The sequence below is a fragment of the Spermophilus citellus genome (genome assembly GCF_964194105.1).
Source record: "Spermophilus citellus genome assembly, chromosome: 15".
Classification (NCBI taxonomy): Eukaryota; Metazoa; Chordata; class Mammalia; order Rodentia; family Sciuridae; genus Spermophilus; species Spermophilus citellus.
This window is the reverse complement of record NC_138195.1, coordinates 19740780-19758574: the sequence shown is the minus strand read 5'-3', so window position 1 is coordinate 19758574 and position 17795 is coordinate 19740780. Positions and strand designations below refer to the sequence as shown.

General features: G+C 47.2%; 1 protein-coding gene across 10 annotated transcripts in view; it reads left to right on the top strand.

The window, feature by feature from the left end:
- ARHGAP22 (Rho GTPase activating protein 22) overlaps positions 1 to 17795 on the top strand; it is a 203639-nt gene that overhangs the window by 52329 nt on the left and 133515 nt on the right. For all 10 annotated transcript variants that reach the window (XM_081267676.1, XM_081267669.1, XM_081267672.1 and 7 more), the window contains one exon: positions 14177 to 14376. In XM_081267676.1, coding sequence (XP_081123802.1) covers positions 14177 to 14376 — 200 coding nt within the window. The remainder of the gene's footprint in view (positions 1 to 14176; positions 14377 to 17795) is intronic.

The window sequence follows — 17795 nt, the reverse complement described above, 5'->3', positions numbered from 1 at the left end:
GATCTAAGCTAATGGCTTGTAGGCAGGCAGAAAAGGAGATTTATAATTGATATTGAATTAAATCAATTCACCAATTCCAGGCTTCTGGTGAATGGGCTGCTACTCTGAACAGGAGTGCAAGCAGCAAGCATTGCAGGGTCCTGGGCCAGTGGCTCCCAGACAAGGTCCAGAAGAGGATATAGAGGCTTCCGTGGGGCTTGGCCTGCAGTAGTAAGAAACAGTGCCATCACCCATTCATGCTGTGCTCCTCCATTTACAAAGCACTTTCAAGCTGTCCATTCATTTTATCCTTACCACAGTATAGGAAGTCAGCAGGATTCATATTTTGCTCCCTTTTAAGTGGAAAGATAGGACTTCAAGAAGCACATGGATCTCAGGGCTCCCAATTCTGTGCTCCCTCCCTGTCGTACATGCCCTCTCCCCTCTGCCAAGCTAGGAAATGTTACAAAACTATAGTTCCATATTTATAGTCTTCCTGTTGGTGTGCCTCTGATTTTAGGCACAGAATTGGTGGATCTCATGCCCTTCATTTTAACCTGGTGTGGAAATGGGCCATGGGCAGGAGAAATCCTAGTGGCAGATGTCTCCCACACCAAGAAGACCCATTACAAGGCTTGGGGTCTCTTGGATTGGATCTTTCCATCTTTGAGCTTGAGGGTTCTATTTCTTCTCCCATTCATTCACTCATTCACAAGCATTCTCTGAGACTCTCTTTGCTACATTTTAGGAATTCAAATCTGAGGAAGGTACCCTCTCTGCCCCTAGGAAGCTCATAAATATCAGTTTGGCACAGAGAAGCCCATGTCCAATCAGAGAGATAGGCAAGGACCCCAGACAGCATAAGGAATGGAAGTCAGTCACTGCTCTGAGGAGCTTCCAGAGGGGTGTTCCTACCATGCAGGCCGGCATGCTGGGCGAGGGGGTCCAAGGAAGGAGAAAGGCAGGCGGGGGCAGAAGTAGAGCACGAATGGCCCACAGGACTGCTGGTTGGCCTGGAGAGACTGTAGTTCGTGGGTGACAGGGAGGTGAAGCTGAGTGTCAGCTCCCAGACACCTTCCACAATGTGTTAATCTCAGGCCCATGTTACTAACAGATAAGGATGTGGTGAACCTTGTTTCTACCCTGGCAAAGGGACATGACCTCTTCTAAGAAGTCCTAGCAAAAGGAACCCCAGCATGGGATGATGGCCAGGATTTCAGCCTGTGTCAGAAGTCAGAGGAGCCCTCACAAGATGCTCTTCTTCAGAGGAAGGATTGTCACGAGTCTGGCAGTGACTCAGGGAATAGTTGTTTCAAAGTTAAGGTTAAGCCTGGGAACAGAGGTAGACCCTCACCCTCTCATCCTCCATGTCTTCCTGTTGCCCTGCTAGACACATTTTCTTACCCCCTAGGGTGCAGGGCATGGCTTACTTTATTTTAGCCTCAGCCTCAGCCTCAGCCTTAGCTCTGGCCTCCCTGCCTCCTTCAGTAGCTCTATCATCCCAGTCTGATCTCCTTGCTGCTGCTTCCATGCTTCCCTCTTCCTGTGTATGTGGCAGGGTGACAGCAGGACCTGGTGTGTGGTTGTGTGCTCCTTCTTCAGCTCTGCTGCAGCGGCACCATCTCCTAGTGGCTCCTGTAGGTGAACACATAGGAGATCCCATAAACTCAAGCACTGGATAAATGAATGCCAGATACCGTTGAAGCTGAAAGTTCATTCTGCACAGAAATGAAGAATAAGCAGTCTGAGTGTTGCCCAGCCTCCCCCAACCCCTTGCCAAAAATCAGTCTGGCTGAGCCAAGAGGCAGACCCAAGAAAGCCAAATAAATAAATAGATAGATAGATAATAACTTTAAAGAATGGGATCTTTTATATTGATTTTTAAGTCATTAAAATAATCATTATGAAAAATTTCCGAACTTTCTAGGCTACCTTACCACTCTTTTAAAATTTAATATTTTCATTGTTGTGGGTAATGATAGACCATATACTTCAAGTTCTCCAGGCATTGAAGAGAGACCTCTTAGGAGGGCCTGGTTGGTTTTCTAGACCCTTTAGTTGAGGGACCTAGGGAAGAACGGATGGCCAAAGAGAGCCGAGGAAGAATGCTAAGTAACAAGTTAAAAAAAAAAAAAAAAACTCAGTAGGGGCACTCAGGAGCCATCGTGTAATAAATCATCTAATGCTCAAGCAGTATTCCCAGGACAGCATGGGACCCCGTCAGAGCCCCCTCGACCTTGGCTGCAAATCGCATTAACTTTATGAAACCATCCTGTCGGGCCCCTCCAGAGTGCCCCTTTCATTACCTCACCCCTCTCTTCTCAATCAATCTTTCAGCCTCAATACTTACCCTTTAAATCAATTCAACTCTGAGATCCATCTTGCTATTTCCCCAGCCCGCTTTAAAATCCCATTGACTTTTATAAATCAATTGTGTTTCAGCTCTCCTGCAGCTACTTCTCCATGCTCTCAGGTCTGCACTTGCAAAAGCTGCAGATGGACAAACACCCCTGCAGACCTGCTTCAGGGCACCCAGCCCCGGCAGGCATGGTCCAGAAAGGATATGCCCAGCAGGTGCCAAAAGGCCAAGGCCACCTAAAGTCTATTTAAAAAATCCTGGACACAGTCGAATGTGTTTGGTGGGGCCTCCAAAGTAGACCCTGAATTGAGGATTCACTTGCAGTAATGTATTCAAGAAGTGTCTGAAGGGTTCCCCAGTAGAGGGGTTAGGGAGCAGGACAGAGACAAGAGACCCAAGCCTAAGTCCAATGCAAAGACCAATCAAAGGAGGTCTCAGCCTAAACCATCCTGGTCCTTCCACTCCTGACTCTGCTTTGACCAAGGGCTGCCAGCAGAGATGACATAAATTCCTAGGCATTCCCACTCTTCCAGTGTGGACAGACTCCAGTAGTCCATGGACAGTTTTCCTAAATAGGTCAACCATCCTGAGATACCCGCTGAGAGGAGTCTAAAGTAAATCACAGTGAGAGGTGTGGGGCATATAACCTGAAAAGGAACCTGGAGAATTCCAGCTGTGCTCTGGCAGGATCCACTATTAGATGTGTCTTTGGAGCCATTTCTAATATCAGTAGCATTTGGAGGTTCCTGTAACTGCAGTGTGAAGAATCAACACGCATGCACCTCCCCAGACTGGCCCAGAGAGGCTCACCTACAGAGAGGCCCATCATGCTCACTCACAGCCCCCGATCATGGTCCTGGAAGGACCACAAAAAGGCCAGGCCCAAGTTTTTCACCAGAACCTGTCTGTTCACCGTGTGCTGTGTTTGAAAGTAGTCTCTCCTCCTAACCAGGAGCTTCCCGCAGGCAGAGACTCAGAGACTATCTTTCTTGCTCCATGTTGTGGTCCAGGGTCCCTCTAGTGCTTATCATCAATAAGGACTCATAATCACTTATCACATTAGCAATCTTTTCATGGTTATTTTAGATTTCCTTAGGGGATCCAGCTCAAAAAAAAAAAAAAAACCACACTTTCACTTAAAATCTTTCATCATAATTTACATAATCAACACAAATTCCATCCCTTTATGAAATGCACATTATTACAGCTCCATCCTTCCCTTCATGACCATAACTTCTGTTAGAGATGGGGTACATTATTTGGCAGACCTTACTCTCATACAAATACCTGCATCTGCAGAAAATCCATTGCAATGCCCTTTGTTTAGGGTAGGTGTTTCTCTTCTACTTTACATAATTTTATATTCTGTGTGTCATTCTACAACTTGTTTTCTTCTATAATAGAATTTAAATAACCCAACCTTCCCTATTTGTAGGTTCTACATCCTCAGATTCAACTAACTGCAGATTAAAAGCATTTAAAAATAATTACATCTATATTCAACAGGTACAGACTTTTGCTCATGTTATTATTTCCTAAATGAAGCAGTATAACAACTGTTTATGTAGCATTTACATTCTGTTAGGTATTACAAGTAATCTAGAGATGATTGAAATTTATGAAATTTACAAGGGACTTGATATTTTATATAAAGGACTTGAGCATTCAGGGATTTGTGTACCTGCAGGGGATCCTGGAACCCATCCAGGTATGACTGTAAATGTTAATGTAAAGCATAAAAGGGGAGATAGGAGGGTTACTTTTTTTGAGATTTGACCACAAAGGAAACGAGTCATTGGGAAAATGGCATTTGAGTGGAAAACAGCATCTCAGGCGAGGACACAGCAGAGAGTCCACACTGGCCACACAAGCCGAGGAACTGCAAAGGCCAGAGGAAGAGAGGCCAGAGGAGGGCTGAGAGGTCACAAGGCTGGATGTCCAGGACCCCAGTGGACCACAATGGTGGCTCTGCTTTCACTCTGAGCCAGCTTACTGGAAATCCTGCAGGGTATTCATAAGGAACAACTTGATCTAACTCCCATCTTTAAAAACCCACTGACCAGGATGGGGGAGGCCATGCAAGGAGCAGGTTCTGGGGCAGGAGGAGACCAAGAGTTCAGCTTTGAACTTGTGACATCAGAGGTGGCAGGTGGACAGTGTGACACATGGTCTCCAGTTCAAGGTTGAGCTACATAGGGCCTTGCACACATCACTGATGATTAAATCGATGAGACAGTGTAGATAGATGTGGGACCAGCCCTGGGCAATTAAGAGGTTGGAAAGATGCAACAGAGCTGGGAAACTGGAAAAGGTGGGGGTGCTGGGAGAGGAAGGGCCATGTTGGAACTCAGGGTAGAAAATGGTCCCAGGACAGGGAGGAGTCAACTTGTCAAGTGCTGTAGGGAAGTGGAGGAACCAAAGGACTGACCTGTCCCTTGAATTGAGCAACATGAGGGTCATTGGGGACCATGATTATAGTAGTTTGGGTGGGCAGAGGTAAGGGAACCTGATTGGAGGGTGTTAAAAAGAGAATAGGGCAGGAATCAGAATCGGGAAGTGAAAGCTCTTATTTTGAGGAGTCAGATAAAGGGGGAGCTCTCCCTATTAGCTCATGTATTTTCTTATTGTTTTCAATGTCTGTATGGTTGAATATACCGTTATCTGGCCATTTTCCTTCTGATGGGCATTTGAATCTTCTGCATTTTTAGCTATCCGTGGGCATCCTTATATGCCACTGGCCCTGCACTTGGGGTTCTCTCTGGGGTGGGAGGGTAGGGACAGGAGAGAAGCAGAACTACTGAGTTGTAAAGGATATGTGATTTTTAGCTGGGGGTGATCCCAGCCACCCAGGAGGCTGTGGCAGGAGGATCGAAAGTTCCAGGCCAGCCCCAGCAAGGCTCTAAGCAACTTAGCGAGACCCTGTCTCAAAATAAAAAATAAAAAGGGCTGAGGATGTAGCTCAGTGGTAGAGCGCCCCTGGGTTCAATCCCTGGTGGGGGGTGGGGTGGGGGGGAAACAAAGATGTGTGATTTTAATCCTAAGTACAGCTCCAGTGTCCTCTATCTAGTGACTTGCAATGTCTCACAGCCTCACCAATACATGATGTTGTCAAACTTTCCAAACTTTACCTGTAAAGGATACCCAGTGTTGCATCTTACAATGCCTGTAATTTGCATTTCCCTGCTGATTGTTGGAGCTCAGCATCCCTGTACATCTGTTGGTCATTGGTAGGTTCTCTTCTGTTCAGCACCTATTCACTTCTTTAATTTCTTCAACTCTGAGAAATGCAAGATCCCTACCTCCTTCCTGGGGAGAAGGCCTGTATCTGTGATTCATCTGCTGGCCATGCACCCCCTGCTGCATTACCAATACCTGGACATGCACAGCTCTGTGTACTCCTCTGAGGAGACACACAACTTCAGTACTTGAATTGTTTGTCTGAACCAGGGTCTTGACCTCTTGAGTTTGAGTTGACCTGTGTTTTCATTCTGGGCATCCCTGGCTAAGGAAAGATGCGCATCTTGCTGGAGTCTGCTCAGAGCACTGAGGGGTGGCCCAGGATCCCTTCTGCTTTGGAAGAATTATAGTGTTCCTAATGACCAGGAGTAGTCCAAGTTTGGCCACATCAGAGCAATGTTGTGTGACGCTGAGAAAGATGCTTTTCTCTTCAAGTCTCAATTCTAAAATCTGCGAAATCAGGGTTATTCTGGGGGATAAAGAAATGACTCGTGACTTCTGCCTGTCCCCAGCTCTGGTAGTCACAGCCGCTTGTGCACATCCATCCTTTCGGTTACTCACTCCCCCAACCCCAGTCCTTCCCATCTCAAGCATACCCCTCCCTCTACCTCCAGCTGTCCCAGGGAGGCCAGGCCAGAGCTAACACAATGGGAACAACTCTACCAATACTCACAGCCCCAGGTCCTTTCTCATCTGGCCCATGGCAGTGTCTGGAGTCACCAGCGTATCCTGGTTAAGACAGCAGCCTGGTATAGGTATAGTCAGGACCGAGTACAAGATGAACCTGGGTGCACAAGTGATCTCCTATCTCCGGCAGGTGCCCTAGCATAGTACAGTACCCCACCCACAGCCATCTGTGCCTCCCTGCTTCCTGTCACACACAGGACGGCTTTTTGCTGCTCCAGGCAAGCCCCCCCCCCCAACACACAGGTAAACAGTGGCTGACCTCAGGCTCCGCCTCCTGGCACTGGCCAGAATGCTCCCTGTGGGAAGGGCTTCCTCTCTGACTTCTCTCCCCACCCACCTCACACACACATAACCTCAACCTTCACCAGTCAAATATGTTTAAACACAAAATATGTTTCCCTTCAGATGCCTCCCTCTCCCCTCCTTGCAAGGAACATTCTAGAAAGAATTTTCCATGCTTTCTTGCTGCCCTCACTCTCCCAGAGCACTCTCCTGGATGGGCTGTAAGACAGCTCTTGCTGCACTTCTCTGCCTGAGAAGCCAGGCCGGAATTCTCTCTCTTCCTCTCATAAGCTGTAGCCTTTTCTTCCAGCCCTCTCTGGGTTTTCCACTCCATTCTTTCCCTGGTGGTTCTCCTGTCTCTCTGGCTGCCTCTGCCAGTGTCTCTCAAAAGCTTCTCTGCCCCTTACTGTCTTCACTCCTCCTAGTTCTCAGAATTCTCCCCTCAGGCCCCTGTTTCTTACTCCCTCCACAGGCTTCCTGGGAGATGTCATGCAGGCCGTAGACTCGGAAGGGTTAAGTAGCTCACCCTGAAGTTAGGCAGGCTCTGATTCCTAAACAGACCCCGTGCCAGTGGCCTCAGGCAACTGTCTCAGCTCTCACAGACCGGAAGTCATAGCATTTGCTGTCAGGAATAAATAAAATCATTTCATTTAGGCTTGTGCATGACATGGAGTGTCTAAGCTCACAAGGAACAATAACTATAATACTATCATAATAATTCTCATTCAACACTTACGGAGCACCTCCCTCCTACTTGTGGGCCCTGGTCTGTAGCTGCCTCTGTCCAGCATGCTCCCCTCCCATGGGTCACATCTGACTTCCTCCAGGAATGTCCTCCTGGATGTTGAAAAGATGAGGAAAGCACAATGTACTCCAGTTGCACTTGTCTACTCCTCCTCCTTGACACAACACACTCTCTCTCTCTCTCTCTCTCTCTCTCTCTCTCTCTCTCTCTCTCCTACAAACCATTGGTCAGCAATCCCAACAACCCCTCCTTCTGAATGTCTCTATGGGTGGCACCCTGCTCTCTACACACCCCAAAGACCTGCCTTCCTCTGCCCTCCACCCCTGACTCTCCTCCCTGGGTTGTTCCCATCTGCTTCCTCAGTTTGCCAACAGCCTGACTTCCTGAGAGGATCTCAGGCTCCTGATGGGTCTTCAGGCCCCACCTTCCCTTCTCCCCTCTGGAACTGACCACCTAAACCAAGACCCTGGGTTCTGAATTTGGGATTGCACCATACTGGTACACTGATGGGTGTGTACACACAGAGACACACACATGCAAAACAAATTCGGTGGTACACTCACATAATTTAGTGTATACATTCTCTCTCTCTCCCTTCCTCTTGTTTTCTTACACACACACACACACACACACACACGCGCGCACACACACACACACACACATACTCTTGCACATTCTCTCTGTCTCTCTCTGACTCTCTCTCTCTCTCTCTCACACACACACACACACACACACACACACACACACACATCCAGAGCTCCCCAGCACTCCCCAGTAGGGAGTTGGGTGTCCCCTAGGAGCTCCCTGCTGGTCCATCCTCCTCCAACTCACCTCCCTCCCTGCTTTAAGCAGATGCCTCTCAGGCTTTCGGAAGTGAACACAACACTCTCTATCCCAGGGGCTATAGTCTTAGGGAGAAGCAGACATATGCATGAACCACAATATTATACACTAGGCTATTATTCGTGCAATCTTAAAGGAGAAGTGAAAAGAAAGAGATGAATTTTTGTGGAGTACCTCTGGGAGGACCAGATGGTATGCTCCATATCCTGAACAGAGGGTAGGATTCTGACATTGAAGAGTAGTGGAACCAAAGGCCTTTCCAATAGAGGTTGTCTGATGTGACCCAAGCCCAGCACATGATTATATCAGCATTACCCAGGTTGCTTCAAAATTCAGGTATGAAGATGTGCATATAATACACAGACACCTTGGAAGCCACTATCTTGGACAGGTGGTCCAGGTGGAGGTGTGTGGGTACATTAGATGATGAGCTGTGAACTTACAGTGACTGCCAGGCTGGGCCAGGGGTGGAGTTTCTCTATGCATAATAAATAAATACAACTAGTTTTGGAGGAAGCAGTCAGATTATTAGACCCATTTTTAGAAACTGTGGCACTTTCATGAAGGGGTTAAGTGTGTAAGCCTGAAGTTAGGCAAACGGAGATTCCTAAACAGTCTGCCTCCTGTCACCTGGGCCCTTGACAAACCATCTCAGCCTCTGCAAACATTGGCTCACATATTTGTGAACAGAAGAATTACCACTTGTTGTCAGATTAAATGAAATGATTCATGCAGAGCATTTCCTTGGCAGCTCCATAGCTCTTTAGGAGACTTCTGTGGAAGCTAAGAGGTAAGAGTCAGGAAGTAGTCCAGGCAAGAGATGGTTATATTTGAATTGATTCAGTAAAAGGAAGTGAAAAGAAAGGAGAGTGAGAAAGAGTCTTCAGATTTGGAAACTAATGAAGTCAGGAGTCAAAGGGGAGGGATTTGCAGGAACAAACTCTGCGTTGTCCAGACTATTTGGGTTGAGAAAGGAGAGGTAGTTGCGTGTCTCCCCCCATCAATACATGCTTGTCAGCAAGAGGAGATGACAGTGTCCACCTAACACACAAACTGTGCCAAGAGATAGCAAATGCCATGCTCCTTCCTTCCTCCCTAAAAACCAGAGTCTGATCTGCCCTGAGGTCGGCCCACATTCTGGTCATCCCTCAAGAATTCCATGGGTTCCCCACCTCCGGATGACTCTGCAGAGATCTGTGCCTTCTTTTCAGTGTCTGAACCCTTTGCCTGTCTCACATGACCTTGGACCTTTCATTCCTGCATGGTTGTGACTTATTTCCCCTGTCAGACGAGGGGATCCTCAAGGAAACATAAACTTAAAATTCTACACTGCATCTAGCAGACATCTACCAGTGTGGAATGAATGAATGAATGTTGTGCTTATGAGCCTTGACTTGGAGGAGGGCCAAGGGCACCCCTCTCCTCCCTGGGACAAAAGCTTGCCCTGGGCCTGCTCCCCAGATTTCTCCTCAACTCTAATTAGTACTGGAGACTTACTTAGCATGTCAAAGCCATTTGACTTAAGCCTGGTTTAAATATTTACAGAACCAAATAAATTGATTAAAGGAAGTGCTGAGGACAGGAACAATGGTTATTAATAAATCATAACCATGATTATTTTCCTTTTGAGAAGTTCAGTCAGCCTGATAAGTACTATCCATGTGATTGATCACCTGGGGAGAACCCTGCACTGGTCTGGCCTCCCATGTGGAAACAAGAGCCTCTCTGGCAAACTGTGAGGTAGAGGAGCTGGCTTCTCTTCTCCTCCTGGAAGGCCAGGGAAGAGCAGAGCATGGGGTTTGGGTGCCACTGGCAGGACCCCCAGGGCTGCCCACATGTGCTGAAATAGAGAGTGCACAGCTGCTGACATGGAGCCCAGCTACATAACCTCACCTTGTTCCCTTGCCCCAGTTAACCGGCTCCCTGATGCCTTCTCTCTCCTTCCTGTAATTCTCAGGAGGGCTGGTGCCCAGGGTTTGGGAATCAGGGCATAGAAACACCTCCTTCTGTTCTGTGTCTTGTCACATGAAGTCTCCTGCAGGCCAGTCATATCATCAACCATGCAGTCATTCTTGCATAAGTTGCTGGGCACCTGCTCTCTGCCAGGCTCAGTGTCCATGGTTCTATGTCCAGAAAGTTCAGCCTTCCTGGGACAGCCAAACAGAGAGTACTGTAGACCTGACTCAGGGCTCTGGTGGAAGTCTCAGTGGCACTCAGGAGAGTCCTGCTGCACTAATGAGTCCTGGAGAGTTTGTTGAGTTTCTGCTGTGCACCTGCCCTGTGCAGGATGCTCTGGTGATACAGGAGGAAGAGCACGTGCATTTCTGGTGGAATGTGCCAGCTTTGGGCCCTGTTTAAAAAAAAATAGAACCAGGAAAGTGGCCCTAGATGTTCCATGGTTCATTCCCCACTAAAGACTCCAGAGGGGCTGTACAGACATCTGTGGAGGAACAGAAGGGTCTAAGTAGACCCTACCAATTCCCCAAGAAAAGGAAAAAGAATTCAAGAATAGACCGTGGAAGCCTGAGCCAGCTCCACTCACCTATAACCAGAAAATCCTCACTCACAGAGGCATTGCTGCCTACCAGGTCTCAATTTAGAAATCTCAAGCAATTAAAAAGATAAAGGCCCAAGCACTGGTGACTATCAATTCTTAACCCACTAAAAGAATTTGAGACATGAGAAAATTGAGACCCAGACAAGCAAACTCAGTTACTCTAGGGACATATCTGCCTGTCCTCCTCAATGTTCTGCCAGGCCGCACCAGAATACTGGGGTCATGATAACCCTCTTCTCCTCATGGGCATCATCTCCATGGGCCCCGGGCTTAAGAGTCCCCAGCTCTGGAAGGGGATCAGCAAGTGTCTGTTGGGTACAGCCTGCTTCTACTCCTTGCCAGAGGGAGACAGGATATAAGATCAGATGAGGGGGCAGCCCTGGGAGCAGAAAGGCCCCTCCTGAGGCCTGATGTTATTGGGTCTCACAATCCCTACCTGCCTCACCTAGGCCGAGTGTTTCTTCCAATTCTGGGTCCTCCTTGGCAAGGACGCTGAGCTTGCAGGGCAGAGATGCTGGGCAAGATGCTATGATACTTGGAAATGAAAGGGCAGCCTATCCAGGACTGTGAGAAGATCCATCTTTTCGCCCAGCTTCAGGAAACAAATTCTTAATGGAGATGTCCACGATTTCCATCATCATAACTATCATCACTACAGTAACTAGTCACTGGGTCCCTCAGATGTGCCAAGCACTCTGCCGGGTGGGCTGTCTCCCCTCCTCCAACTTGCCCTGCTGGGTGAGGGACTGTCATCATAAATGGGCCCAATTTGCTGATCTGCAGACCAAAACACAGAGTTCACAGAGCTGGCAGTGATCCAAACACAAGCCTTTGTCCAAAGCCTGTATTTCTTCAACTGGGCCCCTTTGTTTCTTTAATTAAATAATTAACAGAAAGAATGTGAATGCTCAGCAATGCTGGAAACTTTTGGTAACATATGGTGGGGCATCAGATTGCATACAGGGAGCATAAACAACTATTAGGACTTAGGAGGGTGTGCATGATAATTCTGCCTCAAGAACATGGGGAACAGGCCCAGCAGCAAGGTTGGGAACAAAAATGCAGATCAGTCTGAAATGCAAGAACGTGTGAAGCTCAACCCTGGTCAGGGTGCTGCTGGGCTTCAGAGGTGAGACTGAGTTCCTGGAAGGAGCAACCTCCACTGGACTCCTCTGGAGTCCCTCCCTTTAGTCTCTGGAAAAACCCCACTCCCCTGAAGGACTGCCAGTCCCCTTCAGTGTGCAAAGATACCCATGGAGCTGGCATAGCTACTTGGATACCAGAAACAAGAGGTGATCCTGATGCTGAACCCTTCCAGAGCCAAGGTTTATGGGATGGTCTCATCATTTTTTTGTTGTTGTTGTTCATACAAATGTGCTAGATTCAAGATAGTATTCCCCACTATAAGATTGCAGATAAAACTGGGAACCACCAGGCTATATGCTATAAGACAAGAGCTGGCTGTCATGTTATGTTTAATACCATGTTGAGATTCAGATCATTAAGGCTAACTCTAAGTATACTGTGTTTAACTACCATGACTTATGTCCATCCCTTGGCCCCACAGTGATGAGGACCACACATACAGAATTGGATAAGATCCTATTTCCTGTTTGCCCACCCCTCAAGGCTGAAGGGACAGAAAGGCAACCATATAGATGAGTCCCAGCCACAGGCTAGATATGTCCTTTAAAGGAGGGAATGTCTGCCTGGAAAAGATTCATGAGGAAGATTCCACGGCAGAGGTGTCACCTGAGTTGGATTTTGAAGGCTGAGTATGAGCTCACCATGCAGCCAAACCTAGGGATTTAATGGGGGAGGATGGCAGAAAAATCTAGGCTAGTGAGACAGGGTGGGCAGAAGGTAGGCCAGACTTAGGGAACTGTGGTCACTAGTATAACAGGAGGAACTTATATACACATGCACATGTGTATACACACATGCACATGTGTATACATACACACACATACACACACAAAAAAAATCGTAGGCACAGTGCAAAAACTGTGGATTGCAGGGACCATGTGTTCCTATCAGAAGTTAGGATCCATGAACTATGAATTGCAGTTATGATTACATTTGGACTCAGAATTGTTCCTCCAAAGTCCAGCATGTCCTCTCCTAGTAAATACTGCAATAATATGCTTGATTCTGGCCAAGGAGAGAAAAAAGTTTCCCCCAAAGACCAAGGAGAGAGGAGGGGAAGTATACAAACAGAGAGATGCGGATGGAGGAGACAAGAATCTGAATTCATCACTGCCATGGGCAGTACCAGCCCTGCAGAGTGCTGGTCAGTGATGTCAGCTGGGGAAAAGAGGGTTTGCAGGCACCCAGAAAGCTGCAACACAGTAGTCATTGCCCCCCTTGTTCTGTCAAGGAGCCACCTTCAAAATCACAACAAATTGCTGAAAGAGAGGTGCCGCAGTCTGGCTGGGCACAATTCAGGAGCCACTTGTCAAAAGAAACAAACTTTATTTTTAGAACTACAAACGCCAAACAAAACAGCTCCTCAGGAAAAAACCCTCAGAGCCCAACTGCCACCACCGGCTTCCCACCAGCCTCTCACCCACACACAAACCTCACCACCTCCCACAATCCTCCTGCTCTTGAGGCTGATTGGCTGGGTCGTGTGGGCGGAGCCAAAGAAGTCCCCCAATGAGCAGCTCCGTGGAGGAGCCAATCAGCTAGATGTTGCTGGGGCCGCTGTGAGCCAATCATCAGCTGGCAGTCTGAAGTTTGCTGGCAGCTGGAAGTTTGCTGGGGCCCCTTTGGCTGTGGCTCTCAACAGAGAGGTCCCACCATCCAGGCCCTGCACAATGGTTCCAGGGAAGCAGCAGAGTGGCTTTGGGGAATCTGGGCAGTGGTGCTCAAGCCTGATGTCTCCAGAAGAGGGGGCTTCAAACAGACACTGGGGTAGGGTCTGGATGGAGCCAGCTCCCACTGCCCCTGAGTAACAGAAACCTGGCTAAAATGTAACCTCCAGGAGAAACCAGATTTGTATCTCTTTTTTAAATTTCACTACTTTATCCTCATAACTATAACAGATCGTGGCACAGAGTCTGCACTTAATAAATAGTGACTGAATGAAAAGAAATGAGTCATGGAATGAATAGATGAGTGGACAGTTACATGTATACATTGATGGATGGATGCGTGGATACATGGATGGAGGTTTGGATGAAGAAACCTGGAGAAATGGAGAATCTAGGTTTCCAGGAACAGAGCAAAAATGAATCAGGCAGGCAGACTGTGCCACCTATCCCAAGTGGATAACCTTGGGCGGCTGCTGCTGCTGCGGCTGCTGCTGAAGTCTTCCAGCCTATGTAGGCCCTTGGAACCCAACAGGGAATTGGGCCTGCAATGCTCATGTCCTACTGTCCTGGGTTTCAAACCTTGGTCCAAGATCAGCTGGGATACCAGGATGTGCTGAGTACTGACCAGAGGCACACCAGGCACTGTACTCACTGTGTGTATTCTTGACTTCCAGCACGCTCCAAGAGCCTGGTGATGGGGGAGCAGAGCCGCAGCCCAGGGCGGCCGCCAGGACCCTGCAGGTTGGGCCCTGTGCTGAAGGCAGGCTGGCTGAGGAAGCAGAGGAGCATCATGAAAAACTGGCAACAGCGCTGGTTTGTGTTGCGTGGGAATCAGCTTTTCTATTACAAAGACAAAGATGAGACCAAGCCCCAGGTGAGAAGTCATGTCCTATCTTCTGTGGGTAGCACGCTGGGGCTCCGAGGGACAGTAAGCTCTGCCCAGGAGAGGGAAAAGGCAGGGAACTTTTCAGGCTTCCAGCCCTCAGCACCCAAGTTTTATTCTTACCCTCCGTGTTCCTGGCTTAATGAAATGCACCCACAGCTTTGATAATGAAAATGCTTCCACATGATGTTGACAGAGAGCATCCCTGTCCAGCTTAAGAAAATGACTCTTCCTGTGTTCATCCCCTTAGTGCTTCCAAGGATGCACATGCACATATTTTGTTACTCCTACCGTCCAGGGAATGGGTACAGTCAACCTAGCTCCAAACTAGAACTTGGCTCACGTGAAGCCATGTGTCTGCTGTCTCTGTCTTATGTCAGCCATCTTTTTCTCACCAGCCCTGTAAGACCCACCTCAGGTGCTTAAAGTGTTGGCTTTTCCACCCAAATTGTGATAAATTCACCCATTCAGAGCAATCAGCTTTAGTACCGCACATGGCCTTATCACAGGTGGACCTTGCAAACATTGTAATGAAATGCTCTGTCACCAAGGCATTGGCTTGCAGGATGCGCATCTAATCTTTGTGGTAGGCATGGCTAGTTCTTTGTATCCATGGGATCTGCATCCATGGATTCAACCACTGTGGATCAAAAATATTCAGAAAAAAAATTGCATATACAATGTTTTTGCCATCATTCTGAAAACAAGACTATATAACTATGTACATAGCATCACTCTGTACCATATTAAAAGTAATCAGAGAATGATTTAAACTATATGGGATGATGTGCTTAGGTTACATGATATTATTATCATTTTATATAAGATATTTTATCATCTGTGGACTTTAGTATTCAGTGGTAAGGGAGTGTGGACATCCTGGATCCAATTCCCTATGGATATCAAGGGATGGTTTCTGTAACTCTTGGAAAAAAATGGGGAAGAGATATTAAAGGACTTTGCCCAAATGATGCTCCTCATCAGGGATCCAAATCAGAAAAGGCCATCAGATCCCCTTGTTCAAAATCAGACGTCATGGAGCCTTGGTGGACAGGAGCCCTGTGTACATCTAAGCAGTTCCCATGGTCTATGGGTGTGGGCCAAGAGGGTTTTCTGTGATAGGCAAGGTGTGAGGAGATACCTGGGCACAGCGTGAGATAATGTCAAGTTCACAGTGAGAAATGACTCTTTCACATTTTCCACACTTCTTTCAATTTGGGGTATGTCATAGATGAAGTGTCAATTAGGTGTGAGCATATTTTTACCACTTCCCCATGGCTTGATGCCCTTCTTTTAAAAGGAATATGGGAGCTGGGTTGAGAGGGAGCAGGCCTCATCTCACAATCTTCAGTGTCAGCAGGAATCAGCTGCAAGTTAATGACTTTCTTCCTTCACTGTATTTATTCTAATGGTTACCTTTGATTATGGGAAGAAATTCTAGTTTCTATTTATAGTGATCTCAAGTTTGCCTTTCCAAAACACATCTACATTAAAAACAGAAAGTGCTGCATAGCAAAGTGAATGAACTTAATGCCACCAAACTAAGCTTAAAAATGGTTAGTTTAGGGTCTGAGGGTGTAGCTCAAGAGAATAGCACTTGCCTTGCATACTCAAGGCCCTGGGTTATCCCCAGCACAACCAAGGGGGCGGGGGAGTTTAGCATGGTAAACTTTATGTTATGCAGATTTTACCACAATAAGAATAAATTAAAAATGAAACTTCATAAGGAAAACCTTCATGTAAATAACACCACAAATGAAAAATGAGTAAGACAAAATTCATGAGAGTAAGCATAAACTAAAATTAGGAATAAAGTTAAGGGGATCTAAATAAGATTAAGAAACCCTGGTCTTGCCAGCCTCCTTGATTTTAAAAGAAAGGAAAAACAACACCCAGAGAAGTTTAGTGGGGCAGATAGGAACTCTGAAGTCAGATCAATCTAAATTAATTAGTTCTGAAGTAGATACAGCATGCTAGCTTGGGACAGTGGCTTTTTTTTTTTTTTTAACTTTTGGTTTTACTTGTAAATAAGACAACAGTATATACAGACACTATTTGTAAATAAGACAACAGAGATGTGCTAGGAATTAAATTGCATAACATATACTTAACCAAGGGAAAATTCCAGCACAATGGGTAATGAAATCTGAGCTCACATGCCCTCCGGTACCCCACTTCCCAGGCAGGGCACAGTGCCTCTGATTATACACCACCATGTCCTTCTAGCTGCGTTAGCCCTTCAATGATGCCTTGGCTTTCCTGGCTGACCTGGTGATGACTGGTCACTCCTAATAACTGATCAAAATTGCCAAGATCCCGATTTTTCAGAGCATGTGTGGGGCTCCTAGGGTCATCCCCTCCCACTGTCATCCACAGCACTGTCTCCTGGGAGCACTGCCTGGTGATGTTGAGTTCATCAAGGTGCTGATGACCCTGAGGTCATCCAGGCCACACATGGAAGGAGACTCCCTTGCCACAGGCTTCCCAACACATTCTTCATGGCCTGAGCCTGAGGTGGCCCAGCATGCCTTCCCCATCAGCTGGCTCCATCAGGCACCGCCATCTTCCAGAATTCTCCACCTGGACATTCTTCTTCCTCGATTTCCACCTTTTCCAAACCTTAATGGCTTCTGTTGAAAGCAGTTAATAAAATGGAGGCACCGATGTCCCCAGTCACTGGCCTGGATGTAAAAGCAGCCAGCCCATGAGCCCAACCCAGGATGAATCAGGGCATTCACCTCCAGGGAGCATGTTATATCTGTGAAAGGAGTCAGCATCTCCTAAAAGATACCAGTGTCATCCCAGGGCTCTTGTGGCCTCTCTGGGTCTGGCTGGCACCCCCAAAGCTTCATGGGACCTTATAACTCCCTAACTTCCCCTTCCCATCAAAGCCTGATTCCTACAACAGCCCCACTGCACAGATTCCCAGTCTCGAGGCAACTATGGGTCACTTTTGACTCATTTAGCTTACACAGTATGATCTCAAACTGCTGGCACAATAAGCCCACAAATTTCTATTTAATTGCATGAACTTACATGTAATAGACTAATTCTCAATATCTGGTTCCTGGAAAAATATGTCCTGTTCACTGTTCCCACTGACAGCGAGCCTTAGCAGTCAGCACCTACTGCCAGACAGCCTGTACCAGCTGATGTAACTGCCAGGAAGAGGGTTGTCCAGCCACCTTTGATGCTACCCAGAGCTCAAAAGTCATGATAAGCATCACTCTCAGCCCACATCCCAAGATCTGTCTTCAAACATTTATCTCGTCCCTTTTCTCAGGAGCCAAGGGTCAGAGAGCACAGAGATGGAAAAGTAGATTACTTGAACTCAGATGGAAAGATTAGGCATAGGGACTTTGCAGCAGAGTCTGAAAGCATACTCTCATCCCTTAGCTTTTTCTGGAACA